At 41.7% G+C, this 27,546-nt stretch overlaps 1 protein-coding gene across 30 annotated transcripts in view; it reads left to right on the top strand.

Moving 5' to 3' along the window:
• ARHGAP24 (Rho GTPase activating protein 24) overlaps nucleotides 1-27,546 on the top strand; it is a 514,890-nt gene that overhangs the window by 466,219 nt on the left and 21,125 nt on the right. For 15 of the 30 annotated variants that reach the window (XM_065597531.1, XM_065597532.1, XM_042856431.2 and 12 more), the window contains 2 exons: nucleotides 9,691-9,777; nucleotides 12,109-12,316. In XM_065597531.1, the coding sequence (XP_065453603.1) occupies nucleotides 9,691-9,777; nucleotides 12,109-12,316 (295 nt within the window). Of the gene's footprint in view, nucleotides 1-2,049; nucleotides 5,404-5,487; nucleotides 7,079-8,370; nucleotides 9,303-9,690; nucleotides 9,778-12,108; nucleotides 12,317-27,546 lie in introns of those variants that run through there. The other 15 variants (XM_065597530.1, XM_042856432.2, XM_065597533.1 and 12 more) reach the window with 5 other exon arrangements.

Genomic DNA, 27,546 nt, shown 5'->3' with positions numbered 1-27,546 from the left:
CTACTAGCCAGGATGGGCAGGGATGGTGTCCTTAGCCTCTGTTTCCAGAAGCTGGGAACGGGTGACAGGGGATGGATCACTTGATGATGACCTGTTCTGTTCATTCCCTCTGGGGCACCTGGCATTGGCCACTGTCAGAAGACAGGATACTGAGCTAGATGGACCTTTGATCTGACCCAGTATGGCCATTCTTACATGCTATTGTGTCTATTTGGATGCCTCTCTTTTCCCAATGACAACCTATGTGAGCAGGCTGCTAGTGAGAGGCCTCCAGTGCCACTGTGTCAGTTCTGTTGCTCTCTTTCCGCTCCTTTCTCTGTTCAGCATGCTGTTGTATTTGCTGCAGTCAGACACCACAGAATGGAGTCAGTGCACGTAGTGGATTCAGTCTTGTCACTTATATTAGCATGAGGAGAAGAAAAAAATGTTATTGGCTCCTGAGAAAACAGACTATGCATTTTATAAAACATTTTTGTTAGGTAGGAGATAGAGTTCAAAACAAAGATACATTGGCAAATTCAGTGTATTAATCACCGCCCAACACAGTCATGGACACACTTTCTCAGCAACTCCTACAGCTGGTCAACTGGTTCTAGTCCTTGCCGATGGAGAAGGCTGTTTCACATGGGGTAAGATGAGAAGGAATCTTGATGCATCTAGGTATCTACTTCAATTAGAATTTGTACCTGTCACAAGAACTTGGCATTGCCTGAAAGCTGCATCTGATTGATAATATTATATAAAATGTAGTGCACCCTACTAGAAGCCCCGTGGCATTATTTGGGCATTATGTGTATAAGTTCTTCCTTCTGGTTAGAAATCCTGAAAAGGAAAATGGCCCTACTGCCCAGCACACCTGCTCTCTTTGAAAGGCCCCTTATACTGAGGAGGCCTCACTGTGCAATCTCAAATACTATTATCATTTGAGGAAAAGAAATGCTTACACATTAATCATATTGTTTCTCAGGGCACTTAAGCCCTTACTTTTGGAGATGGGGGCTACTTTCCCATTAGACAAGAGCATCTGTATTTAAACCAAGGAACTTCTCGCTTGTCACCATTATTGTTTGGCTGTGAAAACAACGTCTGGCACCTCAGCAAGACTGCTCATGTTGTTTTGCAACAGAGAAAAACAGTTGTTGTAGCAGAAAACTGCTCTTACTGACTGACAACCACCTTTTCCACCTATTAGTTAAAACCTGAGCCTGAAGGAAATGATAATTTTGAACAAAATCTTTCCAAGGAACCACACAGCTTCCTTCATCTTCTGTCCAGGTCATACATTTCTTATTGGGCAGAAACTTTGACCCCTGCCTGGTGGACTTCCCTGTGACCGTCTGTCGGCAGGAGGCCTGTCTGGTACTGTCTCAAACATGCCTGCAGTTGTGCTTGAGGATTCCTAGAGAAAATGCCTGCCAAAGGGACGGTAAAAGATGTCCCTCTAGCCTATAAGGAATTTGGGACCTACATAATAAGTAGGGAAGGGCCAACACTCTAGACTGATTCCCTACATAAAAAGTTGTTTTTTAAAAATCTGTCTTAAAAGGTCTGATTTTTCATTTTGTTTCTCTTACAAGAATGGGGTGGGTCAGGGGATATTTTAATGTTCTGAAATTTTACTAAAGCGAAAATGTACATATTCCTGCAGTCTACACCCAACTGCTTTCAGTTGTTTTAGAAGGACCTATTATATTGAACTATAATAGGCCCATTTTGTATTCCAACCCAAAATCACTGTAAGCTACCATGGTAATAACACATTTGGGTACAAGCAGTACCATTTTGAGAAGAGGGAAGCTATGAGTTTACCTGCTTACATGATCTCAACAACCAATAGTATTTGAGCATCTCACATATATCGATGCATTTATCCTCACAACTCCCCTGTGAGGTAGGGAAATATCTCCAGTGTACAGGTGAAGAACTGAGGCCAAGTGAGATTGAGTGATTTACCCAAGTTTGTACCTTGAGGTCTGTGACAGAGCTAGAAATAGAACCTTGATCTCCTGAATCCAAGTCTGGTGCTTTAGCCTTTTTTTGATGTAAGATGGACTTTGATGAAACTGGATTTACATATGGAAACCGCTGGATGCACCCCAGAAGCTGGCATGATACTGTCACAAATGTAGTAATGTGTAGTGCCACCTATTGGTGCAAATGCAGAGCTGAACATGAGGCTCAGTGTTTGCATAATACCAATTAAGGCTCGGGCATGGTGGGAGACTATAATTGTTGAATTATTGTTTGTTTGAATTCATTATTAATTGAATTATTTTTAATTCAACTTAAGCCTTTTATAAATGTCATTTTCATGTTGGCTTTCTTGAGCAAATATGTTAACTCTAAAATGAGTCTCACTCTGGAAAACGTGAGGAAAATTATTGTGAGAAGTCCTGGCCAGAAAACAACAATTCTATTTCCCGAAAAATTTTGAGGCTTCAAAAATTGTTTCCACTGAACCTGGGTCCCCAAGACCCAGGTCCGTGCCCTGACTACCAGGCTGTTGACTATTCTGCATGGACACACTCTGTCTACGATTTCCATCCTGGAACAGAGATACATTCCTGAGAGAATTCTATTTGTGACACAAATGCTGGTATTGAGCCACACAATCTTGCATCCGAAGAAGTGGGCTGTAGTCCACGAAAGCTTATGCTCTAATAAATTTGTTAGCCTCTAAGGTGCCACAAGTACTCCTGTTCTTTTTGCGGATACAGACTAACACGGCTCCTACTCTGAAACACAATCTTGAGTGGTTTTACATTTCTAATGTATTTACACAGAGATACCAGGCAGTATCCTAGGGCCTGGAGACATCTGGGAATTGTGCCCCTAGAGAGTTGCCTATTTAAAAAAAACAAGGAGTACTTGTGGCAGCTTAGAGACTAACAAATTTATTTGGGCATAAGCTTTCGTGGGCTAAAACCCACTTCGTTGGATGCATGCAGTGGAAAATACAGTAGGAAGATATATATACACAGAGAACATGAAAAAATGGGTGTTGCCATACCAACTATAACGAAACTAATCAATTAAGGTGGGCTATTATCAGCAAAAGAAAAAAACTTTTGTAGTGATGATCGTTCTTTTTGCTGATACAGACTAATACAGCTACCACTCCAAAACCTATTTATTTAACTGATTCTCATTTGAACTATTACTTTTGAAACTCCAAAAGACCTAATCAGGTCTCTTTGGCTGTTTTGTGACAACTCAACACGTGTATTTTCCCCCCTTTTTCTATATAAATTATGCCAGAAGCAACCTGAAACAGACTAACTGCTGAATAAGAGTCCTTATTATTAATATAATCATTATTATTATTAATGGACTCGCTATCTAATTCTGTAGGTATGCATAAGGCTTCACAGGGAAAATAAATTCTGTACAAGTGACCAGATTCTCAGCTGGTGTAAATCAACATTGACTTCAGTGATTGACATCAAATGAGAGTCTAGCTCAAAGTCTGTGCCCTCGGAGTTTATAATTATGTTATTTAGATATTTAGATTTAAACAACAATTTTAAAAAATCCTATCCAAAAGCTGTAGTATTCTAACAATTAATTAGACTTACAATCACATAACGTCGACCAACCAGCAGCATAAAAATAATCAAATACAGAAAACAAATAAACTCAGCCAACCAATTAATCAAAAGCAAAACATCCATTTTGCCCCTGCTGCCTAAAGTTTAGGACAAAATACAGTGAACCACAGGAGCCCTGTCTTACCCAAATTATTTGTGTGTTTGATGTGAAACATAGTTTTACGTAGAATCATCAAATTTTTCTGAGTATTATAAACAAGGTTTGTGTGTATTCCACAGGTGTCTGTGCATGAGCTCAGTGAAACCACTAATATTTAGGGTCTGGCTGGTGACTGGAATGGTATCCTGGTCATAGAGCAAGCAGTTCTATAAATAATTAACCAAATCATTAAATTGTTGTTTGTTAACTGGTACTAGGAAGGGAAAAGGGTGTGTGTGTGCTCTGAACAAGATTGTTTTTGAACCAAAAGAGTAGGAAGAATACTGAGAACATTCCTTAAAAAAAAAAAAAATCAGCCAGGACTTCTAATGCCTGTTTGCACATGAAATTCCTTTCCCGATTAGATTAAAAAGGCTTTGATTGCAGAGCTTGAAAACAGAAATAAAGTGAAAGAAGGGGGTAGAGGAGAAGAAGAAACAACAGAGTTTTAATGGGCCGGGCAGTGGGGGTGGGGATCGGGGTGGGGGTGGTTGGAGGGGGTAAATCAGAGCAAGGGCTGGAGCCTCTTGAGAGCCAGAAGGGCTGAGGCTTACTGCCTGTTAAGCTGGCACACGTGACAGTGGCTTGAAGTCAACTCAAAGTCAAAAAAAAAAAAATCAAGGTTGCAGCAGCTCCCTCCTTTACATTGTTTTGCCTGCACCTGCTGTATGTGACTGGCTGGAGCAGAAGGCAGCAGCAGCAGCAACAGCAGCAGCATTCGTAACACCTCCGATGAGAATAGTAGTATAGGGAGGAAATGAGCAAAGCATCTCCCGTGTGGAAGCCTGTATTCTTCAGCAGATCCCGACCAACACCACTGCATCTGATGCCTCTCTCCCACAAGAGCTTCTGGTAGTTTGAAGGTAACAAAACAACCTGGAAGCCCACAAGAACATCAGAAGGGGAGGCGGTTACGGAGGAAGGCACTTTGAAAGAATCCATTATGGACAGGGAGTCTTTCGGGCGAAGGTGCCATTATTTTTGTTCCCTGTTTGCGGAGATAAAAGGAGCCGGCAAGGAGAATCTTGGAGAATTCTTCAGGGGCCTTTCTGTCATTGTTCTCTCTTCCCCCTTGTGCATCACGACGTGCTGACCTTTTCCAGTGGAATTTGAGCCCCCCGCTACCCTACCCCCAGTTCCAGCTGACAGGAAGAGCTCTCCCTCCCCACCCCCACCAGCACATACCCCTCTTCCACAGACACTTCCATTTGAATAGAAGATGCATCTTTTGGCTGAAATTCTTTTGTTGTGACATTGCCTTGTAGCCAGTTGTCTCACCACAGGAAATAAAAGGAAAAAAAGAAAAGAAAAGAAAAAGACAAAAGGAAATTCTTCCCGAAGCAGGGAAGGAAACTAAAACAAAAGCAAAACAAAATAACACTACGGAGATCTAGAAGATCACAAACCTCCAACTTTAGAAGAAAATGCACCATTAAACCTCCCCCCCCCCAATCAATCAATAACAATGAACAGTCACAGTCTTTCATCTGGATACAGCTTCTAAAGGAGAGCTTTGGCTTGATACTGGGTCTCTGGCCTGTATGATGCCTGAAGATAGAAATGGTGGGGTCCGCACCTCAGGGGCCTTAGCATCGGCTCCTTTCATTCCTAAAACTACCTATAGGAGAATTAAACGGTGCTTTAGTTTTCGCAAAGGTATGTACAGCTTGTCAATGTGTTGTGCTTTGCTGTTAGAGCCTTTTATTCTGAGAGGTCGAGGGGGCCATGTATTCAGTGCCAACAAGAAGTCCAAAACAAAGGGTATGAAACAATAAGGATGCCGATGTTCCACGAATGATTTATTAATTTCCTTGTTCATTTGTAGTTGTAAGCTTAGTATTGTCTTCTATGTCTAACAGTCCATGAATAGTCTGATGGAGTGAGGCAGAAAGAATAAATTTTGTGGTGCATCAGGGTAACTCTGAACTAAAAATCACAGGGGTGAGGGAGTTGAACCTGTGACACCCAGGGTCAGCCATAAGATTTGCAAAATTGGAAGAATAGGTCTGATTGACACTTATTCCCACATGAGGGGAGGGGATGAGAGAATTTACGTCAGTCCAGGTGTCCAAATACTTGGATCGAAAGATATCGGATTTCCACACATGCATTATGCTGTTGCATATCATTGCCTTGCTTTGTTTCATCCTATTCCACTGCAGCTTGTTCTCCCATTTCCACTTGCTGCAGAGACGACATTAAAGCCAGATTAATTCTAAATTGCACATAATCCTAATGATTAAAGCATGGTAGTTGTCGAGGTAAAGGTGGCTTTCAAAATGCATCAGCAGGTAAAGCTAAAAGAAAAAACAAAAAGATCTGAGTAGGAGGTGACGCGGAATAGGAGTCTCAGCACCAAGAAAAAAAATAAATTAACTCTTTGATGAGAGAGGGGAAACTTTTTCTTTTAGAATCTGAGAAGAAGCGTATCATGGCCATTTTTGTGCTGTTTTTAAGAACTACTCTGAGTACATGGAAATTCTCATCCCCATTCCAAGCATGAGTTCAGGGCCACACACATGGGTTAATATGGTTGGAATCCTCTCTTCACCCAACTCGCAGCAATATGTAGCCACTCCCCCCAGTTGGATGAAGTTGAGGCTGCAAGTTGCTATGTTCAGCTGGATCTGGCCCTTATTTCCCCATAGTTTGCAGGTCCCATGGCTGTGCTCCCATCTGTTCCCTTTCTAGCCTACTACTAAACTGCCACACAGAGTGATCTGCACCATGTGCCAATCTTTTCCAGCATGAGTGCTTGTTGCCTGCCCACCATGTTCAGCAGTAACAAGGTGGCTCCATTGCTCTGGGGGTTTTGCCCACACAGGCAAAGGTGAACAAGATATGCCCTAAAGGAGGAAGCAGCACTAGCCATGGTTTTTCCACTACAATAAAGGCAGAGGGCCAGATCTTTTTCACAAATGCTGTGCAACTGTTGTAATTGCACATGCAAATTGTGTATCTATGCACACAAAGGGTGATGAACATCTAGCCCTAGATTTAAATTTTGCTGATAGATTTGTTTTTAAAAAATGAAAAATTGGAGCTGTTCAGCACCTCTGAAAATCTAGTTGAGACAGGACATACGTGTCTATGTACATACAAGTTATGTACTGGTTGGTGTAAGCTACTTCTCCATTGCTGTCTGCCCCTTCGTATGAGCTTAACTATTCAAGGAATGTTCAGAATTTGAGAAAAGGATTAACAGATTAATTTGCAGACAGTTGACCTTTTTTACTTAGTGGTGCCGCAGGCTTCTCGTCGAGAAATGAGACTTTCAGCTGTTTCAGTTTTTCTCTACATTTTGACACAACAACTCTTCTGTTCTGAAAACGTGAGTGAAATCACTTTGTTTACGGGCAGGGGATTGAATGATGCTGCTGGAGCCATTGCTGCTCATTGGCACTTGTGCCAGTTGAATTGTGTTTTACATATACAAAGTCTCTTCCAAAAGAAATCATCATGGAAGTCTGTGGGCCAGATTTGCAGAACACTGTGTGCATTGTTAGGACATGATCCAAATCCGTTGAAGTCAATGGAAAGACACCCATTAACTTCACTGGGCTTTGGGTCAGGCCTTGATTGTGGATGCACATGCAAATAACAGTTACCTTGGTCTAGTTAACAGAATTTGGTACACAAAAATGCTGTAATTGCGCATGCGAACTGTGTACCTATGCATGCAACTATGCAAGAAAGGTTTCTGAAAATCTGGCCCATAGACTTAAATATTGGAGAAAATAACTTAAGAACATAAGAACAGCCAAACTGGGTCAGACGAATGGTCCATCTAGCCCTGTATCATGTTACCAACAGTGCCAATGCCAGGTGCTTCAGAGGGAATGAACAGACCCAGTAATCATCAAGTGATCCATCCCATCATTCATTTCTAGCTTCTGGTAGTCAGAGACTAGGGACACCCAGAGCATAGGTTGCATATCTGACCATGTTGGCTAATAGGCATTGATGGACCTTTCCTCCATGAACTTATCTAGTTCTTTTTTGAACGCAGTTATAGTTTTGACCTTTGCTACATCCCCTGGCAATGAGTTCCACAGGTTGACTGTGCATTGTATGAAGAAGTACTTCCTTTTATTTGTTTTTAAACCTGCTGTCTATTAATTTCATTGGGTGAACCCTAGTTCTTATGTTATGTGAAGGAATAAATAACACTTCATTATTCACTTTCTCCCCACCAGTCATGATTTTAAATCTATCATATCCGCTCTTAGTTCTCTGTTTGTACTCAGTGATACTGGTTGAGAGCTGGTTATGGGTATCTTAATACTATGCAGCTGCTTTCAATATACTACAGCTTGCGCTGCAGTGCATCTGCAGTTTATAACACTATAGAAACATTTTTCCCCAGTGCCTCAAAAACCCTATTTTCACTTCATTCATTTCAGATTAGACGTGATTTGAAAGCCAATTCCATAAGGGGGCAGGGGGAGGAGAGCAACCCAATAAATTTATTAACCTGAAATTATGTGTTTTGACAATGGTGTCAGTGCAAATATGAACCTTAAGCAGTTTAATGGAGTTGAGAACTTGTCTTTCTTCTGTGCAGAAGTAAGCAGGCCTGTAATATGAACATGAATCAGAAGAACATTAGTGGAGTGAGAAAAAAGTACGGTTAATGAGATAGAACTCGTTCATATTAATTGTATCTTCAACAGGCATGAGTTGTACTTATAATTGTAATCCACATTTCATGCTGATTAATTTAACTTCAAGAGTGTTGAATCTTCTGTTTAGTGCCATGAAATATTCTGGGCTGTTGGTGACGGGGAAACTCTGAGTGTATGCTCATAGAATAGCTTTATCAGGAAAGGCCTTGGGTAGAGACGGCTAGAGCAGTGCAGAAAACTTCACAACGCTGATGTGAAAAAAAATAGATTAGTTAACTTCATGCAAAGCAAAACATTTTCCAGTTTCATCTCAGTTACTAACAATGAGCTCCTATTTTCAACAATAGGCAGCTTCTAAAAGGGGGAGTAATTGCTGTTTTCAGTTATGATTTGAAGCATATGTGGAAATTGAAGCTAGAAATCTAGTAAGAATAGGGCTTTGTTACAAGATTCTTCTTTTGGCCCAGGTTGGAAACTGCTTCTTGTGATATTTCCATTTCCTGGCCAGTCTCACCCCACCCTGTGTGTATTAAGGGCACGCTGATTTTGAAACAAATTAAAAATTTACTACAATTTTACCTATATTGACAAATATTCAGATTTATTTCAAGGTTTAGGGTCAATATTTTGTCAGGCCAGATCAAACTATTCCCAGTGATAAATCAAAACTCTGCCTTGGTTTGTGAAAATTATGCTGCCAATTCGCATTCAACTACATCAAGGCCCTGACTCAACAGGTCACCAAGAGCTGCTGACTTGTGGAGTTGGGTACAATCCCATGAGCAGAATGGGGTTTGAATCCTTGGTCTCACCACATGCTTTCAACTGAGCTCAATTGGACAGCACTCCTCCTGAACCAGGGAGGGATTGGAGGAACTCCATTATACTGCCAGACAGCACTCCTTAGCTCTATCAGCTCAAAAACCACAAGTATGTTTAATCCTCCTATCATCCCCATATGGAGCAAGCTAGAAACCAAAAAGTTATTTAATAAATACATAAATAAATAAAAAAAACCCTACTGGTAGTTTCTATGGGCTTCTAGCAGCTGAGACAGGGACCTGGATGGACACCAAACTTTCTGTGCCAGTTAGTCTTTCTCTAAGCTTCATTAACTGACAGGGCCGCCCAGAGGTGGGGGCAAGTGGGGCAATTTGCCCCAGGCCCCGGGCCCCAGAGTGGCCCCCACGAGAATATAGTATTCTATAGTATTGCAACTTTTTTTATGGAAGGGGCCCCCGAAATTGCTTTGCCCCAGGCCCCCTGAATCCTCTGGGTGGCTCTGTTAACTGTGACATTTCAAATATTCCTTCTGTAGCTGCTGATGGTTCCCGTTTGGCGTTTCTGCAACATGCAGAGAGTGAGGCTAGGAAAGAGGGTTCCTCCCCTCTCCACCCACCAACAGGTAGCGTTCTTAAGCAGGGACCGTGGAAATCAGAACTCTGCTATTCTTCTATCCCAGAATCATGTGGCTGGACGCAGAAACTAGACTTTCTGCCAGCTTTCTAAAGAAATTTATAAATTATGGTATATTAGTGAAAATCAATACAATTTAAAAAACAAAAACAAAACAAAATTTAACGATTAGATTTAGTTTTAAGAAGGAAAATGGACTCAAAAACTTGCTAATTTGAATCTTTCTTAAAACAAAATTAAGTCACTGGAGCTGGGCATGCTGATCAAAGGAAAGAATCTGACCTATTGGATTTTTCTCATTCTATGGCTTATGTAATAGGAAAGGGAAGTCTCTCAACTGTAGGTCATTATTTGGAATTCAATTCCTGTCTGAAGGTTGTTCAGTGTCCCTCTGTATATGAAATGTGTTGGTGCTCTTTAGCCCTCTTGCTAGGAAACAGATGCTTACATCACAAAACAACCATCACAAATGACATTCTTTGGCAGAAAGACCCAAGGTTTGAAGGGAGTTGGAGATGCCATTAATAGCAGGGAAGCGGTAGTTACATCTCCAGATCAGGTTTGAAGTGCATTGCGTAAGCAAACCTCAGAGCCGGCTCTGGGTTTTTTGCCGCCCCAAGCAAAAAATTTTTTGGCTGCCCCCCACCCCAGCCCTCAGCTCTCTCCCCCACCTCACCCGCACCCCCTGCCACCCCAACTCTGGGCTCTCCCCCCCACCCTTCCCTACCTGCACTGCCTGCCGCCCCAGTGCTGGGCTTCCCCCCACCAGCGCTGACTCCGCCCGCTCCCCCCTCGCCTCCAGCCGGTCCAGCGCTGGCAGGGTCGGGGTAAGCAGCAGGGCTCCCAAGCAACGCCTCAGCCCAGGGTCCCTCCAGCCGGGGCTCCCGCCTCCAGGGCCGGCTGGGACCGGGGAGGACAGAGCCGGGGGACTGCCCCGGCAGGGGGCTGAGGAGCCGGGGCAGGGCAACCCCAGAGGGAGCGGAGCCCCGAGAGTGGGACAGGGGCTCCACACGGCAGCGCCCCACCCTCTATGACCCCGCTGCTGCTGCTGCTGCTGCTGCTCCTGGCCGTCCTGCCGCAGTCCCTGGGTGGCTCGGGCCGCTTCGCCCAGCCCCGGCTGCAGCGCTGGGGGGGCGGCTGCCCTGCGGCACCTGCAGGCGGCTCCCTGTGCCCCGAGGGGCAGCCCCCATCCTGAGTGTCCCGTGTTTGGAGCCCGCCCGGCCATAAGGTGCGGGCGCTGCTCCCCGACACAAACCGCAGTGGCCCCAGGGCACCCCCGGTGCAGGACGCGCTGCTGCTGCCAGGGCCGGCTCTAGGCTTTTGCCGCTCAAGCACAAAAAAAAAAAAAAAAAAAAAAAAAAAGAGTCTGGCTGAAATGCTGCCCCTGAAAATGTGCTGCCCCAAGCACCTGCTTGGTTTGCTGGTGCCTGGAGCCGGCCCTGGCAAAACTGAACCTTGTTCATAGCTTACCTGTCATGTGGATCAATACAAGCATTAGTCTTCAGGGCTGTCAGTTTGGCATATTATACCACCACCTGCTCTTTCTCACATACACGTTTTGTTGTTACTCTAAAAGAGACTAATTGTACAACTTGTAGTAAATTATAGGAGTGAAGTGTGTGTGTGTGTGTGTGTGTGTGCGCACTTAACTTATGGTCTAATCAGAGGAGCTGACCACCAACAACTCCAGCTGAGGTCAGTAGGAGCTGCAGCTGCTTTACAGCTATGAAAATCTGGCCCTTAGGGTAAAATTTTCAAAAGAGCTGCCAAAGTCCCATTTTCCATTCTTACTGAAAGTCAATGGGAATTAAGCTCCTAGGTCACTTATGCCCCTTTTGAAAGTTTTAGCCTGAGTGTAATCAGAGTAAAAAGTTCATATACCTTAGATGTGATATTAGAGCTGTTTCAATGGCCATGTACACTTAACCTCAGCTCAAAGAGTAAACAAAGATGTAATATCTTGGGTTCAACACTTTTGTGACAGAGTTCTACGTCCCTGCGTTGCTTTCCCTTTAGGATTTGAAGGTAATGTTTTATTTTTAAAAGTTACAATATTCTGTACCAATGGTTCATGATATTTTTACAATTGTGTTTTGGACCATTATGGTAAAATACAGTGGTGTAGTGTTTTTTATAAAGGGCGCTACATGTGAAATTGAGCTCTTTATCCCTGGACTTAGGAGCTGACTACCCTTATATTTGACTAATCTGTAAGGAGGGCTGATTGTGGTACAAATCATTAGTGCACCGACTTCCCTCTTTGTTCATTCCAATGATATTTTTCCCTCAATCCACTCATGTCTCTCGTTATTATGCATAGGTATCTTTGGACAGAAGCTGGAAGACACAGTCCGGTATGAGAAGCGATATGGGAATCGTCTGGCTCCCATGTTGGTGGAGCAGTGTGTGGATTTTATCCGACTGCGGGGGCTGAAGGAGGAAGGGCTCTTTCGACTTCCGGGCCAGGCTAACCTTGTCAAAGAGTTACAGGATGCATTTGACTGTGGAGAGAAGCCATCATTTGACAGGTAAAATGCACAAAATTCCCCTAGTTTAAGTGGTCTAGTCCAGAACTTGAGTGATCTAGTGTACTGTAAGATAAAAGGCATTGAATCCTTCCTGAGCTAGCGTGGTTTGAACCTGTGTAACTTTTGCAGACTTTTCCTCATTTCCTGTTAATAGCCTAGTTTGCTTCATTTCTCACTGTAGTATCTGATCTCAGTGTGTTTTTTTCAGAAATTCCTTTTTTGTTTTGTTTTTGTAGTGGCTTAATATTGATGCCAGTTAGGAAGTGTATCATAAGCAATTCAGCTTAATCAAAAATGTCTAGACCCTTTGACCTTATCACCCCTAGGAATGGGTAGGTGGTGGGTTTTCTTATTCTGTTGCATCGAGGGAAATGTTCTCTTATCACCAGCCTCAGTCTGTTCTGTTACCTGATGAAGTAGATGGAAGGACGAATCTAAATTAAGGTTGGTGTGAGGTTTATTTTTGTTTGTTTTTTTAAATAAAAGTGATTTAATTATAGTCCCTTGTGAGGGTCAAACTTCAAATGGTATTGAGGGTTCAGATCAGAATAGCATCTAAATGTTCAGCTAATTATCCAAAACTGATAAAATAGGAACTTTCTGGACCCAGAAATGAGCCAATGCCATTCTCTTAGCTGTCGATGGTCTTCACCCATCTCTGTATGCAAGGGCTTGGTTTAAAGGGAGTTCTGCTCTGAAAATGACTATGTAAAAATGGCACCTTGTAGCAGCAGAAGCCAATCTCTTCCTTTAGTGACAAAAATAAATGCTATTTTTTTTTTACTACTGCCAGTATAATGAACCCCAACTTGAGCCATCAGCAGGGATTGAATCAGAGATCTTCAGTGCTAAAAGCATGAGACCTTTACCCCAGGAACTGGAGGGATGCTAGTAGTAATAGATATGGTAGAAGAGGAGATATAACATGCAGAACGAGTGGATTACACCAGCACCATTGAGCCACTGTAACTCTGGGTGAATGATGAGAATTAACTAAATTCCAATTATAGGCCGACTTTTGAACCTCCATTGTCTTCAGATTATATCCTTGGTGACACCTCTACCAACTCCTTAGAAGACGAGAGGGTTGCACAGGTGTGATGGAGGGCCTACCCTGAGGAGAGGTGGGGGGTTGTTCTACAGGCTCTTTGACTGTTAATGGTTCCTGAGCCAAAATGAGTCAGATCTTAGCTGGAGTCTGTGGGTCTGATCATAAGAAAACATTTTTGTCCCCTCCAAAAATAAATACATTTGATATGGAATTGGAGCGACACTGTACTGTCCCTGCCAGCAGGTAGGGGATCTTGGGGGACAACTACTGCACTGATGGGGTATAAAATAAACTTTATGAGGAAAATGCAAAAACAGGGAAAATTTAATAGTGAGGGGCATGGGGTTTGTTAAGGTAGATAATTGGGGAGGGGTTTCTTTTAGTAAATAGGATAGGGGGTTTCAATAGTGGGGTACAATACAGTTGGTAACCAATTAACACTGAAGTATAAATGTAACAGGTAGGTAACAATTTCTATGTAAAGAGTGTGTCACAGCAGCATATAACCAACTAACAGTATGGGTAAAATGTGTTAACTAACTGACAACTTTAGGTAAAAAATGTGTCACAGTGGTGTAAATGTAAAATGTGAGGTGTGTTAGAGAGAAAAGGGGTAACCAATGGGGTTTTATGCTAGACTTTAGTAATACAATTGAGGTTTGGCAGCAGTAGGAGCAGGGAGAGCATGTGGGGGGAAGGGATTAAGAGAGAGAGCGACACAGAGAGCAGACAGGCTGCAAGTTTAAACAGCAGAGAGACAATTATACAGAACACAGCAAAATCTTATCTATGATTTAACTTAACCAAGACTACACAAATTAGTAAGTAACAAAACACAATACCACAATTCTTTAAGTCTAACTTACAGAGTACAATGCAAGCAATTTTTTAAACCTAATTTAACCACAACTATGCAAAATGAAATTACAATTTATCTAGACTAAAAGCTAAACCTAACCTAATGGGTGCACCTTAAACTAGGGGTATTTCCAGAGGGCAGAGTGGTGTGTGCCCAGGATACAGCTCCCGGGAGCGGGGGGGGGCGGGGGGTTAACTAGTGATGGCTGCAAGCAGGCTTCTTTCTAGCAGCAAAGGCACTGCGGAGCTAGAAGTAGATTACAGATACAGACCAAGGAGTTAGCTTGGGTCTGCCTGCTGCGGAAAGAAAGCCAGCAGCTAGAACAAGGGGAGTGTGCAAGAGGTTTTTCCTTACCAATCCCCAAAGCAGCAGCAGGAACAGCAGTTTCAGCATCAGAGGACGCAGAGAGGACTCGATTCGCTTACAATAATCAGGAGATCTCCAGGCACAAATTCGTTGTTCGTGGGAGGGGAGTTTAAAAACGGGGGTACGCTCAAAAACAAACGAGAGTGGGGAGACGGCCCCCCAAAGACCCCTAGCTGATCAGACCAGGTGGCAAAGCAAGGACCTTCTCTGGGGGTCTGATCAGAAAATGTCTGGTTTTAAGAGCAAACTCAGGCAGTTTCCCGCCAGTAACTTTGATTGGTTCCCCTTAATCCAGGGGAGGAGAGAAGGCAGGGAAACTGCAGGTAGGCACAGGACATGTCTGGGCAAGTTCTGAGTCACAGGTATGAGTCATATGCTCAGCTATGTGGCCACTTTAGGTCTTGCATACCTGGGCAGAGCACCCTACACCGAGCCGGGTCCGAACAAAGAAGCTAGACAAAGGAGCGAAAAAGCCCCCACCTCCCTGAGCAGAGCAATGGCTCCAGTCAGTCTGCACAAGCCATTTCCATGAGCAGGGCCAGGCTGTGACTTTGGTCAGTTCCATGGCCGGGGGCGGGGGGGGGGCGGCGGCCACTCAGAATCCAGCAGGGGGACAGCTGTAACAGACATGTACGTGTCGAACGCTGTGATGCCATTTTCCCCTCAATTCTGCATTTTCCAAGGAGATCATGAAAGTGGCAGCGCACAGGAAGAACAAAAGCTATTGCTTTCATGTCAGCTTTATTACTTTCTAAATGAAAAGTGGACCGGGGGGCAAGGTTGGCTGGAGAAGGGCTTGATGGGGTTAGAAATCTAGCAAGTGACATTGTTAGAGGGATGAATTTTGCATCAGAATGTAAAAGCACACCATTTTTAGTTTAACCCGAAAGACATTGCAGAGCTATACTATGGGGAAAGGCATATTTTTATAAAGCAATGAGAAATCTATTGTAGCCAAGCTTTCTTTGAAGGCATTTTTTCTTTGTTTTATCCTTTAAGCTAAACGTTAGTAATGATATCTCTGGCCAGAGATGCAGATGAACTGACATTGGGGTATAAATGAGCCGGAATGAGACTTTTCAATGCCCCCAGGCCAAATGATTGAAAAGAACATTATATTTTAAAATAACCCACGAAGATGCTGTGTCTAACATTCTGGACAGAGGTGCTTCTTTCAAGTGGTGTGCAGAGCTCATCCATTATAAAACAAATGAGTTGAGAGCTGAGCAGCATGAATATTTCTCTCAGGTTTCTCTCACAACACCTGTACCACACTAATGAGCCACAGGAACAAGCTTGCTGTTTCAGCTTTAGAGAATGAAATGGAGAAGAGGCTTCACGCGGTGCTGCTGTGAAGCAGGCGCATAGCCGCAATGGAAGCAGTTAGAAACATTGGCAATAGTTACCTTGAATTCTCTGGCACTGCAGTTTTTCTTCAGAGGCTTGTGTATTTATAGTTAACCCCTACCTCAGATGTTTGTATGAAAACAAGCATCTGTGTTTTTGTTGGCTTGTTTGTTTTCCCAGGCTTTGGGAGGCAGTGTGGTGGGCTTGGGGGCTACAGCGCTGGTCTAGGAGTTGAGAGATTTGGGTTCTATTGCTGACTCTGCCACTGTGTGACATTGAGCAAGACACTTCTCCACTTCTCTGTTTTTCCTCCCACCCTTTATCTTTTCTGGTTAGACTGAGAGTTGTTCAGGGCAGGGAGTGCCTTTCACTGTGTGTTTGGACCGTGCTTAGCATAACGGGACTCTGATTTTGGTTGGAACCTCTAGGTGCTACTGCAATATCAATAATAATTGAAGGCTGTATCCTGCTGTGCCCATCTCCCTCCAGTCCTTGTGCAGGTATTCAGGATTACCCTGTGCTGAAGAGAAGGGAAGACCATGCTGTGGATATACCCCTTTTCCCCTGCACGGCTCTGTCTCTACTTCCCTAGATAACATTTTTTGCTGTTCTAGGCAACTGCATGTTCTACTAGTTTGGTTGAGGCTGTACTACAAGAGGAACATTGGAAAGTGACTATTGTCTGAAAAGTGACTGTAAAAACGAAATTGTCGGGGGTTCCATATTTATTCTCTCTCGTGGACTTCTGGATTCAGTGTGTTTAGTACACAAATGACTAATCTGAAGTCCAGCATTGGAGAACCATCCTGGGATCTAAATATCAAGCTGTGTTCTTTCCTTCTCAGACATCACCAGTAATAAAGGTTTTTGTAGTTGAGTTGGTTGACAGTTTTGTTGATGGTGCATGAAACGGAACAGAATCCAGGTCACTATTCCATAGCAGTATTGGTTCTGCATCTCTAATTGTAGGAAGAACTTGTTTTGGTCAGTGGAGTTATGACTTGGAAACACAAGGAGCTGACGTTTTGCATAAGAAGATGCCATTTTCACGTTGACATTTTTCTGAACATAAATAAACTTTAAACAAAGAGTTCAATTCCATTTTTTGTAATAAAAGGAGAGAGCAGTGAAATATATATATTTTAAATGCTTACATTAAAAAACCACTACTTAGCAGACTGTTCCTGTAATATTTACATGAGGCTTCTTTGGTTATTTTAGTAAACCATCCTTAGAATTTGGGGATGGGCGGGAGAAGGCAAGATTTTATAGTTACCATATTAGTAATCTCTGCTTTAAAATAGCATCACTATGTTTTAAAATGTTGCAGTCTCTGCTTAGACATCTTACAAGCATGAGCCAGTTGGATATTTAAAGCAATGTGTATTTTTTTCTGATAAGGATCCTTTTAGACATTTGCTGTCCAAGGTCCTGTAGCTCTTTCCCCAACCCCACCCCCCTTTATTTTTCCTGTGCACATCCTGTTACCTTGATTTAGCAGTGAAGACCATCAAGTGAACTTCAGAAGAAAGTACATGGTTCAGTGTAAAAGAAATGATAAAAAGCCTAACTTGAAATCAATGTGAGCTACATGTTTGATGCACTGTAACTCTTAGTTTAGGTAGCAGTTTGGTACTCAGTTGGTAGAGTTAGTTATAAAACTATTTAGCACATCATTAGTACCATTCAGAGAGTCTCAAAGTACCTCAAAGACATTAATGAATTAAACTTCAAAACAGCCTTATGTGGACAGTATTATCCCTATTTCTCTCTCTCTCTCTCTGTGTGTGTGTGTGTGTGTGTGTGTGTGTGTGTGTGTACACGTAAAGTGAAATTGTATTAAAGAACATCTCCAATTGATAATTTCCCACCTTGATTACCACTTTTAAATATCCCTAATACTTCCCGTACAGTTCCATTAGACTTTTATTTAAAAACTATCACTTTCAGACAGTCAACTTTGCTTATCATTTGGATTGTTGCTTCATTCTGTTGTGTTGAAAATGTTTTAAATTTAGTCCCTCAGTCCAGGCTTGTCAGTGTAGATAAAAATGGATGATTTTAAAAAAAGTTTAAATCTGATTGTTTTTATTTAAATCATATTTTAATTTAAATTAACTACAGTTTTTTTTAAGAAAAAAACTAAAATTAAATTTGAAAATAATAATATAAGGTCTAAACTTATTATAATCTATTAAATGCAAAGAATAATAGTAAGCAGTACGTGTTTGCTTTCAAGTTTTAAAGAACGTCAAACCACTGAACTGATGGAAGTTACTGGCTAAGCATCTGGAACCAAAGTTTGCTGATGTGCTAAACCAGCTTCTGACTGCAGAAGATTTTTCTGCACATGCAGAGAGAATCTTTTCTTCATTTCAGTTTAATTACTAGTTTGTTCAAAGTTAAGAAGCCAATGGGAATTGGAAAATTAGGAAAGCTAGTTTTTCTCCTCCAATCTATGATTAAAAAATTGGTGAGAGAGGATGAAATTTACTAGTTTTAAAATCTTGAAGGGCATGGTGACCAAAAAAATCAGTTCAGCTAGCTAACTATAGATCATACTTCCTTTGTTTAATAAATCAATTAATTTTAAATGCAAAACATGATTTGATAAACTTTTTTTCTTATATATCCAGCACATTTAAGGTAGCTATATTTAATTTAATTTAAAAAATGCTGGTTTTATGATTTTTAATTGAATTTGAATTTCTGTGCAAATAGAGCATGACACAAATCACAAGTAATAAAATAATCTAATAAATAAGAAATGCATCATTCACCAGTTTCTAACATAATAAAGAAATTAAAAAGTAAGAATCTGAATAAATGTAAGTTAAGCTATGTAACTGTTTAAGTATATGTGTATAGGTATAGTGTATTGTCCTGTATGGCCAAAAATAAAAATAAATAAAGCACCAAATTTAGTGCAAAGGCTATATTTAGTTGCAACTCAACATGTTTTAATGATTACCAACTAGTGAGACTCAACCCTTCTTTAGGAAAATAAAAGGTATAAATGCAAAACATGATTAAAATCAAGGTTTCCTGCTTGCTGATTTAAATCATTATTAAAATTGGTGATTTATATTGCTTTGATTTAAACCAACACACCTTGATGCTTGTATAAATATATTTATAATTATATGCACAAAATCTATCAAGATCAGCTATTTATTTTGTAAAAATTGGCCTGGAGACTCCTCCACCGATTAAAGAAAATAATGTGAGATTTTCTTCAGTTCATAACTTTTTCCTGGAAGGAAGCAAAATTGGATTTCTCTTTTTATATTATTTCTTTCCATCTACCGTTCATCACAATTATTAGGTGATGATATGAAAGTCAACATCTCACAGGAAGGGAAAATATTTGAAATGTTACTGAAACAGACATAAATATTAATGCAGGAAGATTTTCATAGCTATTTCCATCAATGTACAAGATCTTCAGAGGAGTTTAAAATTTGATAGCGTGTGTGTGTGTGAGAGAGAGAGTGTGTATGTACACATATGGAAACATGCTGAGGCAGCAGCATATATTACTGTTCAACAAATGTCTCCAAAAAACAAAAATCCTAATAGGTTTCTTTGATAGCTGTGGCTTCTTCTAGAGAAGAACACAATACATTAAGAGTTAAAATATTTCCTGCTGTTCTCTTCAGCGTTGCTATCAGATGAGGAAATAACCTGTAAGTGGCTGTATGTGATAGCTAGCAATCGCTGAAGGATGAATTGTGTTATTCAAATCATCCAAAATGTGGAATTGGATATCAGGAATGTTTATGTGCATTTAATCACTGGAACTGTCAAAGCAAAAGCACTTTGGGAGCCACTTGGACAAAAAACATCTACATATAAGATTATCAAGGTCATAAGCATATTATGTTGAATTCTTAATGTATAGAGAACTGGACTGTCTGCCAGTGGTTACTGTAGCCTCGCTTTTTTAGCAAGAGCATGTCCTCTGGATTCTAAAGGCTAGAGTGTGTGTGTGTGTGTGTGTGTGTGTGTGTGTGTGTGTGTGTGTGTGTGTGTGTGTGTGTACAGAATATTCAGGCTATGTGTCTGTCTTTAAACAAGAGAGAGAGAAATCACCCCTCCATTTTCAAGAAATAAAAAACAAACTTCTAGGCACCTAGATTGTTTTTGTGCTAGAGCTAGAATGGGGCTTTAAGCCACTGCCCACCCAGGGTGATGGAAGTGGGGAGAGATGGGCTGTGCACCAGCAGCAAAGAGTTAGGCATGACACTTCCAAAAGCAATGTAGCAGCACATTCTGGGTGCTTTACAGTGTGCTGAATATGTCTCCCTGCAGCTTCCCAGCTCGTCTTAGGGTGCAGCAGGGAAACCATGTGAGGTTCCTAACAATGTTGTCAGTGCTGGAGCAATATTGAAATTATTCTGGGCCCTTGGCTAACGTGAAAGTAAGCCAGACTGCTTGTGCCCTCTGCCCCACCTGTGCATAGCTAGGCATGGTCAAGCCCATAACTTTCTGAGATCTTATGCTCTCTCTGCTGGCTCTGCAGGAAAATATTTCACCTTTCTAGAGCTATGATGACCTGGCTGATAATGCTGGCACATAAACAAAGCCAATGCTAATTTCAAGCCCCACTTGGCACACTGGGCATGACGTGGGGAATAACAATGTTTGCCAAACAGAAAGAGGGCAAACTTGATCAGGAGAGTTAATTTTATTTTCACATTCCTAAAGAGACAAGACAAACCATGGAGAGTTTAAAACTGACTGAAGCTATAAAGAAATGAACCAGTTGTTGCTTGACTAATGATCATGTGCTTTATGCGAGTTTTCTTTTCTGAATCTAGATACAAAAATCAAATGCTAGAAATCCTAATCAAGACAAAAGCTTGTGTAGATTGAAATTAGAGGTGCTTTTAAAAAAAATCAAATCCTCTTTCATCTTGGGGCACTAGCTTTGTTGCTGGGAAGTCTTTTATTGTAAAGCTCTTTCTGGGAGTGGGGTGTGTGTGTGTGTGTGTGTGTGTGTGTGTGTGTGTGTGTGTGTGTCAGAGAGAGAGATTTATGAGCATTTTATTGAAGCTTTCTAATATCTTGCTGTCCCTTTTATTGTGGTGAGGGGGAGGACGTGATGCAAAGAGAAGAAAATGCAGCAAACACTATAGAGCAAGGTCATGAAGTACAATGTTACAAGTATCCTTAATCTCAACTCCAGAATTTACTATTTAAGGCCTCAGTCCAGCCCATACCTCCCAGTGGGTATAGAAGTTGCCAAGCAGTGGAGCCGGTGTGGTTCTGATACACAAGTGAGAGAGAGGGCTGGATGAACAAACCCATATGGTACTGAACTCAGTTCTTTGGATGCCAAGAGAGGAAGATGAGTGGGGCTGTGGGGGATCCACCATGAGTGAATTCTCCTGTTCTCTTTCTTAGAGGGCATTGGAGCCCATTCCAACCATTTACATACGTTACCCCAGGCTACACAGCAGCTGTAGGCCTACTTCATTGAGCCCAGCCAGCTGCTCCATGGTTTGGAGTGGAGTATTCTTTCTCACATACACATCCCTACCTGTCTAGAGTCCAGACAAGATTGGGTCCTGGGCAGATGATTTTAGCCCAAGTCCATGCTACTTACATTAGCACCTAAGAAAGGACTATCAACCTCTCAGTGTGAACAGTCATCTTTTCTTGAACCCGGAGTCTCATATGAGCAGGGACTACTGCCCATGTCGTCCCCAGATAAATGCCATAAAGAAATAGATGAGTTTGTATGATCAACTCTTGCACCCCAACAGTCCGAACAGTGCTTTGTCCCACTGTTCATTGTCGAATATAACTCCCAGGGAAAGACGCTGCAATGCATGCTCTGCAGATATTTCTGTTATAGGGTGCAGCAACAGCGTGTTGCTTAATGAGGTAGCAAATCAGGCAACGTGCCTAACATAAACAATGAGGGGCAGTTGCATTCACTATGATGTGAACTGTAAGCCCAAGGCTTTGGAGATCCAAGGGGTGGGGGCGGGGGATACAATATCAACATATCCCCCTGCATACACCATTAGCCGTTTTATATAATTGGTGCTATTGAAATATTGGCTTCATTTATTAGCTGCATGGACAAGTCTCCTCTCATATTTAAAATAATGTGGTTGTAGTAGCAGCCAGAAGGAGTTTCCTTCTCTCCTTTCCTTTGCATACCAGCCAGATTAGTACCATGACCAGCGTTCCACTTTTCAATTGTTGGCCTCCGCAGGTGCTCTCTCCTCTTAAACTCTGGTACAAGGCAGAGACCTACCTGGGTCTGATAGATCTTCTACTTAACAGTTTCCTCCATCCCTTTTGCTATGAAGGCTAACTGGAAATGATGGATCTGAGAACACCAAAATCTTTGAGGCTTTCGTGAGCGTGAATAGTAACATGATCATCAAAAGCTCTGGATCTATCCTTGATACATTATTGATGCTTATTGAATAGTGTTCTTTTCTCACAAAGTGAAATTCTCATTCAGCATTGAGGAGAAAACTGACTCTCTCAAAATGATGTTTCCCAGTCATTTCGTGTTGGAACCCACTTGGGGATGCATTGACAGCTAGTTGCCCTCCCACCACAATGGCCCATTTGCCATTCTCCAGCCAGCTGCTGACATCTCTCCTGTTTTCTTCCTGTGGCTCAGACCCTCCCTCCATCATGCCTATTTGTGTTTTGCTCCCCATCCCCTGAACACTTGCACCCTCTATCCACCCTCCCTCTGTGCTCTGTTTGGTGTCAGAGCCATCTATTAGTGGCTCAAAGGATGAGCTGGGGGTCTACAGGAGCAGAGAAGAGACACTTGAGCTGACATGCTGCTGCCTGAGTTTGCAGCCACATCCGAGCGAGCTGTTCCTGTATTAGAGGCCAATACAGGAGATGGAAGGGAATGGCTTTCAGAAAACCAGATGTTGCTTTACCTGTAGCTGCAAGAGCACATTTGCAGTAGGGTCACAGTAGATCTAGCATTATACTCCTTTCCCCCTGGACTAAGTGGTCATCTTGTACCCCAGCTTGGCAACCTCCACACTACTTCTCTTTGCCCTCCTGCTTTTGTGCAAAATACGTGTTGCCAACGTGATCATCAGTGAAGTGGACTGAAGAGAAATAAACAGCAAGAGGTGAAGAGGAATTTCTCTGGGAAGGACTCACCCCAGTAAATTTGCTTTTTATTTGTTTGTTTTTGTGTTTTAATTAGGCCATAGAACTTTGCTCCAAATACCTGAAGGCTATCATGTAGGTTTGCAAAGTGTTCAGCAGACCTATGTGACTCTCAAGAAAGGGTATCGCTAACAAAATTATACAGTGGGGAAACTTGAAACATAGAGAGGTGAAGTGACTTGTTCAAGGTCAATGGCAAAGCCAGGAGCAGAACCCGACTCTCCTAACTCCCAGTCCTCCACGGGGCTTTGGTGCCCCCATTTGGTGAAAACTGTTTCATTCTGAACCAGATTTGTGGAATTTGGTTAGGTGTTGTGTGGAGAACACCAGAAACTTAATACTTTGAGCTGAGAATTTTGGGTTTTATCAAAATCCAGAAACTCACAGTAACACTTGATGGGACATGAATCTACATGAACTGAACTAAAATGCCTTACCATTAACCCTTGCGGACCAGAACTGCTGAGCTCAGGGACTGGCCCCTAGAGAAAACAGAGGTTCTTAGGAGTAACTGTTTCTGATTGACTCTCAACATGATATTTTAAGAGCTTCAGAGGGAGCTGGCTACAGCCCTGCCTTGTTGTTGGTGCAAAAACCGCCATGACTGAAGGTCTTTAAGGGTGGCAAGGGGAGGAGGCCGTGGTGCTGCCGATGAAAGCCAGAAGTCTGAAGTGACACCACTACCCGCCCCCCCAACCACTGTTTGCACCACAATCCCAGCCTGGTGTTGATTTGGAACTAACTGAGGAAGAGGGTTTTTTGGTTTTGTTTGATTTTCTCTCCTCCTCTCCCCCCCCACCAACTTCAAATGTAACCACTTGTAAGAGATTTTCTTTGTCTAAAATAACAGGATATTCCATGAAAGGTGCTCCTTTATTTTTCCAGTGACTTTGCAGGAGTCTCCAAAGTTCTATGCAGTTAGCTGCACCTTTAATAAAACAGGAGAAAAGTCTATGACTTTGTCCATTGATTCAAGGCTCTCTTCCCCTCATAATGAAAGTAAAAATAAAAGAGAGATTGGGGATAGTATGTGTGTATGTTTGTGTTAGGGTGGGTGATGTTACATTCCAGGTACCTAAAATAAATTTGCCGTGGAAATCACCTTCCACCTGCAGTTCCTTCATCTTAACTCTTTTCAGTTTTGTTCTGCTTGCTGTTGACTAAGTTATTTTTTTTTGTTTGGTTTGTTTAAAGCGCCAGTGTCCCTTAGCAAAGCTCCCCTTGCCTGAGTTGTGGTAGTTTAAGATTTTGCTCAGCAGATGCTAAGCAGCTGGTTTCTGCAAAACACTGAAGGCCTTAGATTTCTGAAAAATCATAGAACTTCCAGTGTGCAAGGTTCCAAACTTTATTCACTGATCTTTACAAATGAAACTCCAGTGGTGAATTATCTAGTTCCTGTCACTTTCCTGTCCCCTCTAAAACCAGCCCTTTGTAACTGGCTAGTGGGAATAGCCCTCTAAATAGAGCTTGGCATATAGACATGATTTGGCAATTAACTACTCATTAGGAGACCAGTTTCTAACTCAAATGCTCGGATCAGTAAATCAGGCTAATTGGTGTCTAGCTGGAGGAGTGTATGTTTTAATTGTCGGACAGCAAAAGAATGTTTAAAGTCTCTTCAGTTGAGTTCCTGAATCAAGTGGATTATGAAACATAATTGCTCCTTAACTTTTACAAATGGGGATTTGATACTTGTTACTGTGAAACTATGATCTTTTAAGAATGTGGGAATTGTGTATTTCACATTTAGATGATAAATGACTTCTCAGATGTCCATGAATGCAGTTTTACAAAAAAAGGATGACTTCTGTTATCACATCAAAGCTTTGAGAAAAGTTCATTTTAAAGACATCACTGCTCAGGGTTTGTAAGATTTGTCTAACAAATAATAACAATGATTATTTTACTTGCTTGGATTTTATATATATTTTACGAGCCCTGCAAAATTGCTATAAAAACCGATCAGTCTAATTCAAACTCCAGTAGTCTGATGAAGTTATTTTCATTTGCTATTTATGAGACTGTTTCTTTATGCACCTGCCACACACACAACAATCTTTCTTACCTCTTCTTATCTCTGAACGCTCATCTCTCTTTTACTCTCCTTCTTTACATTGTGTTTTTACCTCCTCCCATATATTACACAGCTCCTTACTATTTCTACTTTTGCGCACTGTTATCCTTGTCCATAGAGCCCCTGGACATAATACTAATTTTTCTCTGATGTGACCTTGCTCTGTTATTTTTCCCCACTGGCAGTTTGTTAGCAGCTTGTTGACTTTGCTTTCTGAAGTGCTGACTCAAGCTCCATAAAGGCACTGTGTGTTTGTCTGCGAGTGTGAGGGTTATGCATGCATTTATGGTGACTTGCTGTGCTTCAATAAATTATTGTTTATGGAGGAGAGGGTGAGAATCCCCAGGCTGTGTAATTGGTCTGACAACCACTTCCACAATGTCTGTGATAACACAAAGAAAAGTGCTGTCAAAACAGCACCACCATCAGGGATGCTAATGACACAGACTTCGGATAAAAATAACATTAAATCTGGACAGTCTAATTGCATGGAAGGGATTTGGTGTGTTGCACAAATAATACCTTTATATTGAGATGGGTGGAAGCAAACTTTTAGCAATGAATATATGTGTTAACAGTAAAATAATCAGAATTAACGTATGTGTATGCACGTGTGTTCACTTGTGTGTCCACTAGTGGGCATACAGGTACGTGTTTTGGGGAAACAGTGATTACTCTGAGAGGCAAAGAAATTGGAAATTCCACAGAACTTGTACTGTAAAATTAAATTGTGTGCTAGTCAGCCCAACCAGCTAGCTCTCAATATACTGTGGCTATAGGGAATTTATATTGACTGTGGTAATGCACTTCTCCCCAGCATGTACAGGTGTCAATGGCTTATGTGAGCCACCAGCTCAGGTGATCATCTCCCAATCTCTCCTGTCAAAGCTGTCCTACTTCATATATAAGACATGAATAGTCACTGATCCAGAGAAAGAGAGAGAATGACTCTATAGTTTGGTACTTAGGGCACCCACTTGGGAGCAGGAGGGACACCTGGGTTCCAGGCCCTGCTCCAATAAATATTTAATTATTTATGCAAAGTGGAACAGCTTCAACAGGAGAGACCGAGACATGCCCACCCATCCCAGAATACTCTATAGCCTGATGGTTAGGGCACTTGCCTAGGTTCATGCATTCATAGATTTTAATGCCAGAAGGGAACATTATGATAACCTGGTCTGACTTCCTGCATAACAGGCCGCAACTGTTTCACCCCATAACTCTTGTGTCAGGAACAATAACTTGTGAGTGAATTAGAGGATTTTGTTAGCAAGAGATCTGTCCCCAGCTCAGCTACAGAGTTCCTGTGTGATCTTAGGCAAGTCCCTTAATCATGTGCCTCAGTTCCCCCTCTGAAAAATGGGGATATCTCTTCCCCACTTCATAGGGCTGTTGTGAAGATAAAGTTTACGGTGATTGTTAGGTGCTTTGATACTAAGGTGATGCGGGCATTATGAGCAACCACATAGATATAAAAAGATAATTGGCTAAATGGAATGCAGATCTCAATGATGTGGAAACTACAGTGCAAGAAAACTAAGAAGCAGAGGTGAACACTCCCGAAATGTGGGACTGCTTGGAATATTGTGCCGCATCTACACATTTGTCTTCTGACTCTGAAGTCAGTAGAACCACAATCGTGGATTGGAACACCCCCACTATGCAGAGTTTAAAATCTGGATCTGAATTTTGCAGTCCAGGTGCATCTCTACTTTTAAAATAAAAGGAAGAAAAAATAGTACTAGATTTCAAGATGTAAATACTCTTCAGATTATACAATACTCTCACTTTTAATCCCATTTTTCTACATATTTTTCAGATCCATTAGTATTTTGCCTCAAAAAATAGAAAGTTTAGTGTTGTCGCTGAATATAAGAAAAGAGTTTGTTTTAAACGGTCTCACAAATATATAGTTATTAAACTATATATGGTAACTTGTTAAGTGTAATAGTTATGGATACGCTAAGGATTTCAATGTAGCATTCAGGCATTGTTCCAGCGCAGCTGAAAGAAATGCTTTGCATTTGTACGTTTTCAAAATGTAGAATAATCTTTCTTAGCAATTGCACCATCTAGTGCTGGTACACTGATAATGCCACAGTAGTTGGCACATACCATGCTCCTGGTACACTAGAAGCAAATTGATATATGCATTACCCCAGTCTAGAATTAGGCATAAACTGCATGGTTCAAATGTAGGTTTCAAACCCCAATCCAGAAAGTTCCATTCTTAGAGTCCTATATCTAGCAGCAATAGGCATGTAGTATACTGGAGTTTTAGTAAAATGAAATGAGATAAAACCAAACTAACGTGTTTAAATAGCCTTGTGTAGTTTACCTTGGAAATACAAGGCTTATTTTATTGTATT

This window comes from Chrysemys picta, chromosome 5 (assembly GCF_011386835.1).
Source record: "Chrysemys picta bellii isolate R12L10 chromosome 5, ASM1138683v2, whole genome shotgun sequence".
Classification (NCBI taxonomy): Eukaryota; Metazoa; Chordata; order Testudines; family Emydidae; genus Chrysemys; species Chrysemys picta.
Note: the sequence above shows the minus strand (reverse complement) of the source record. Positions and strands in the feature narration are given on the sequence as shown.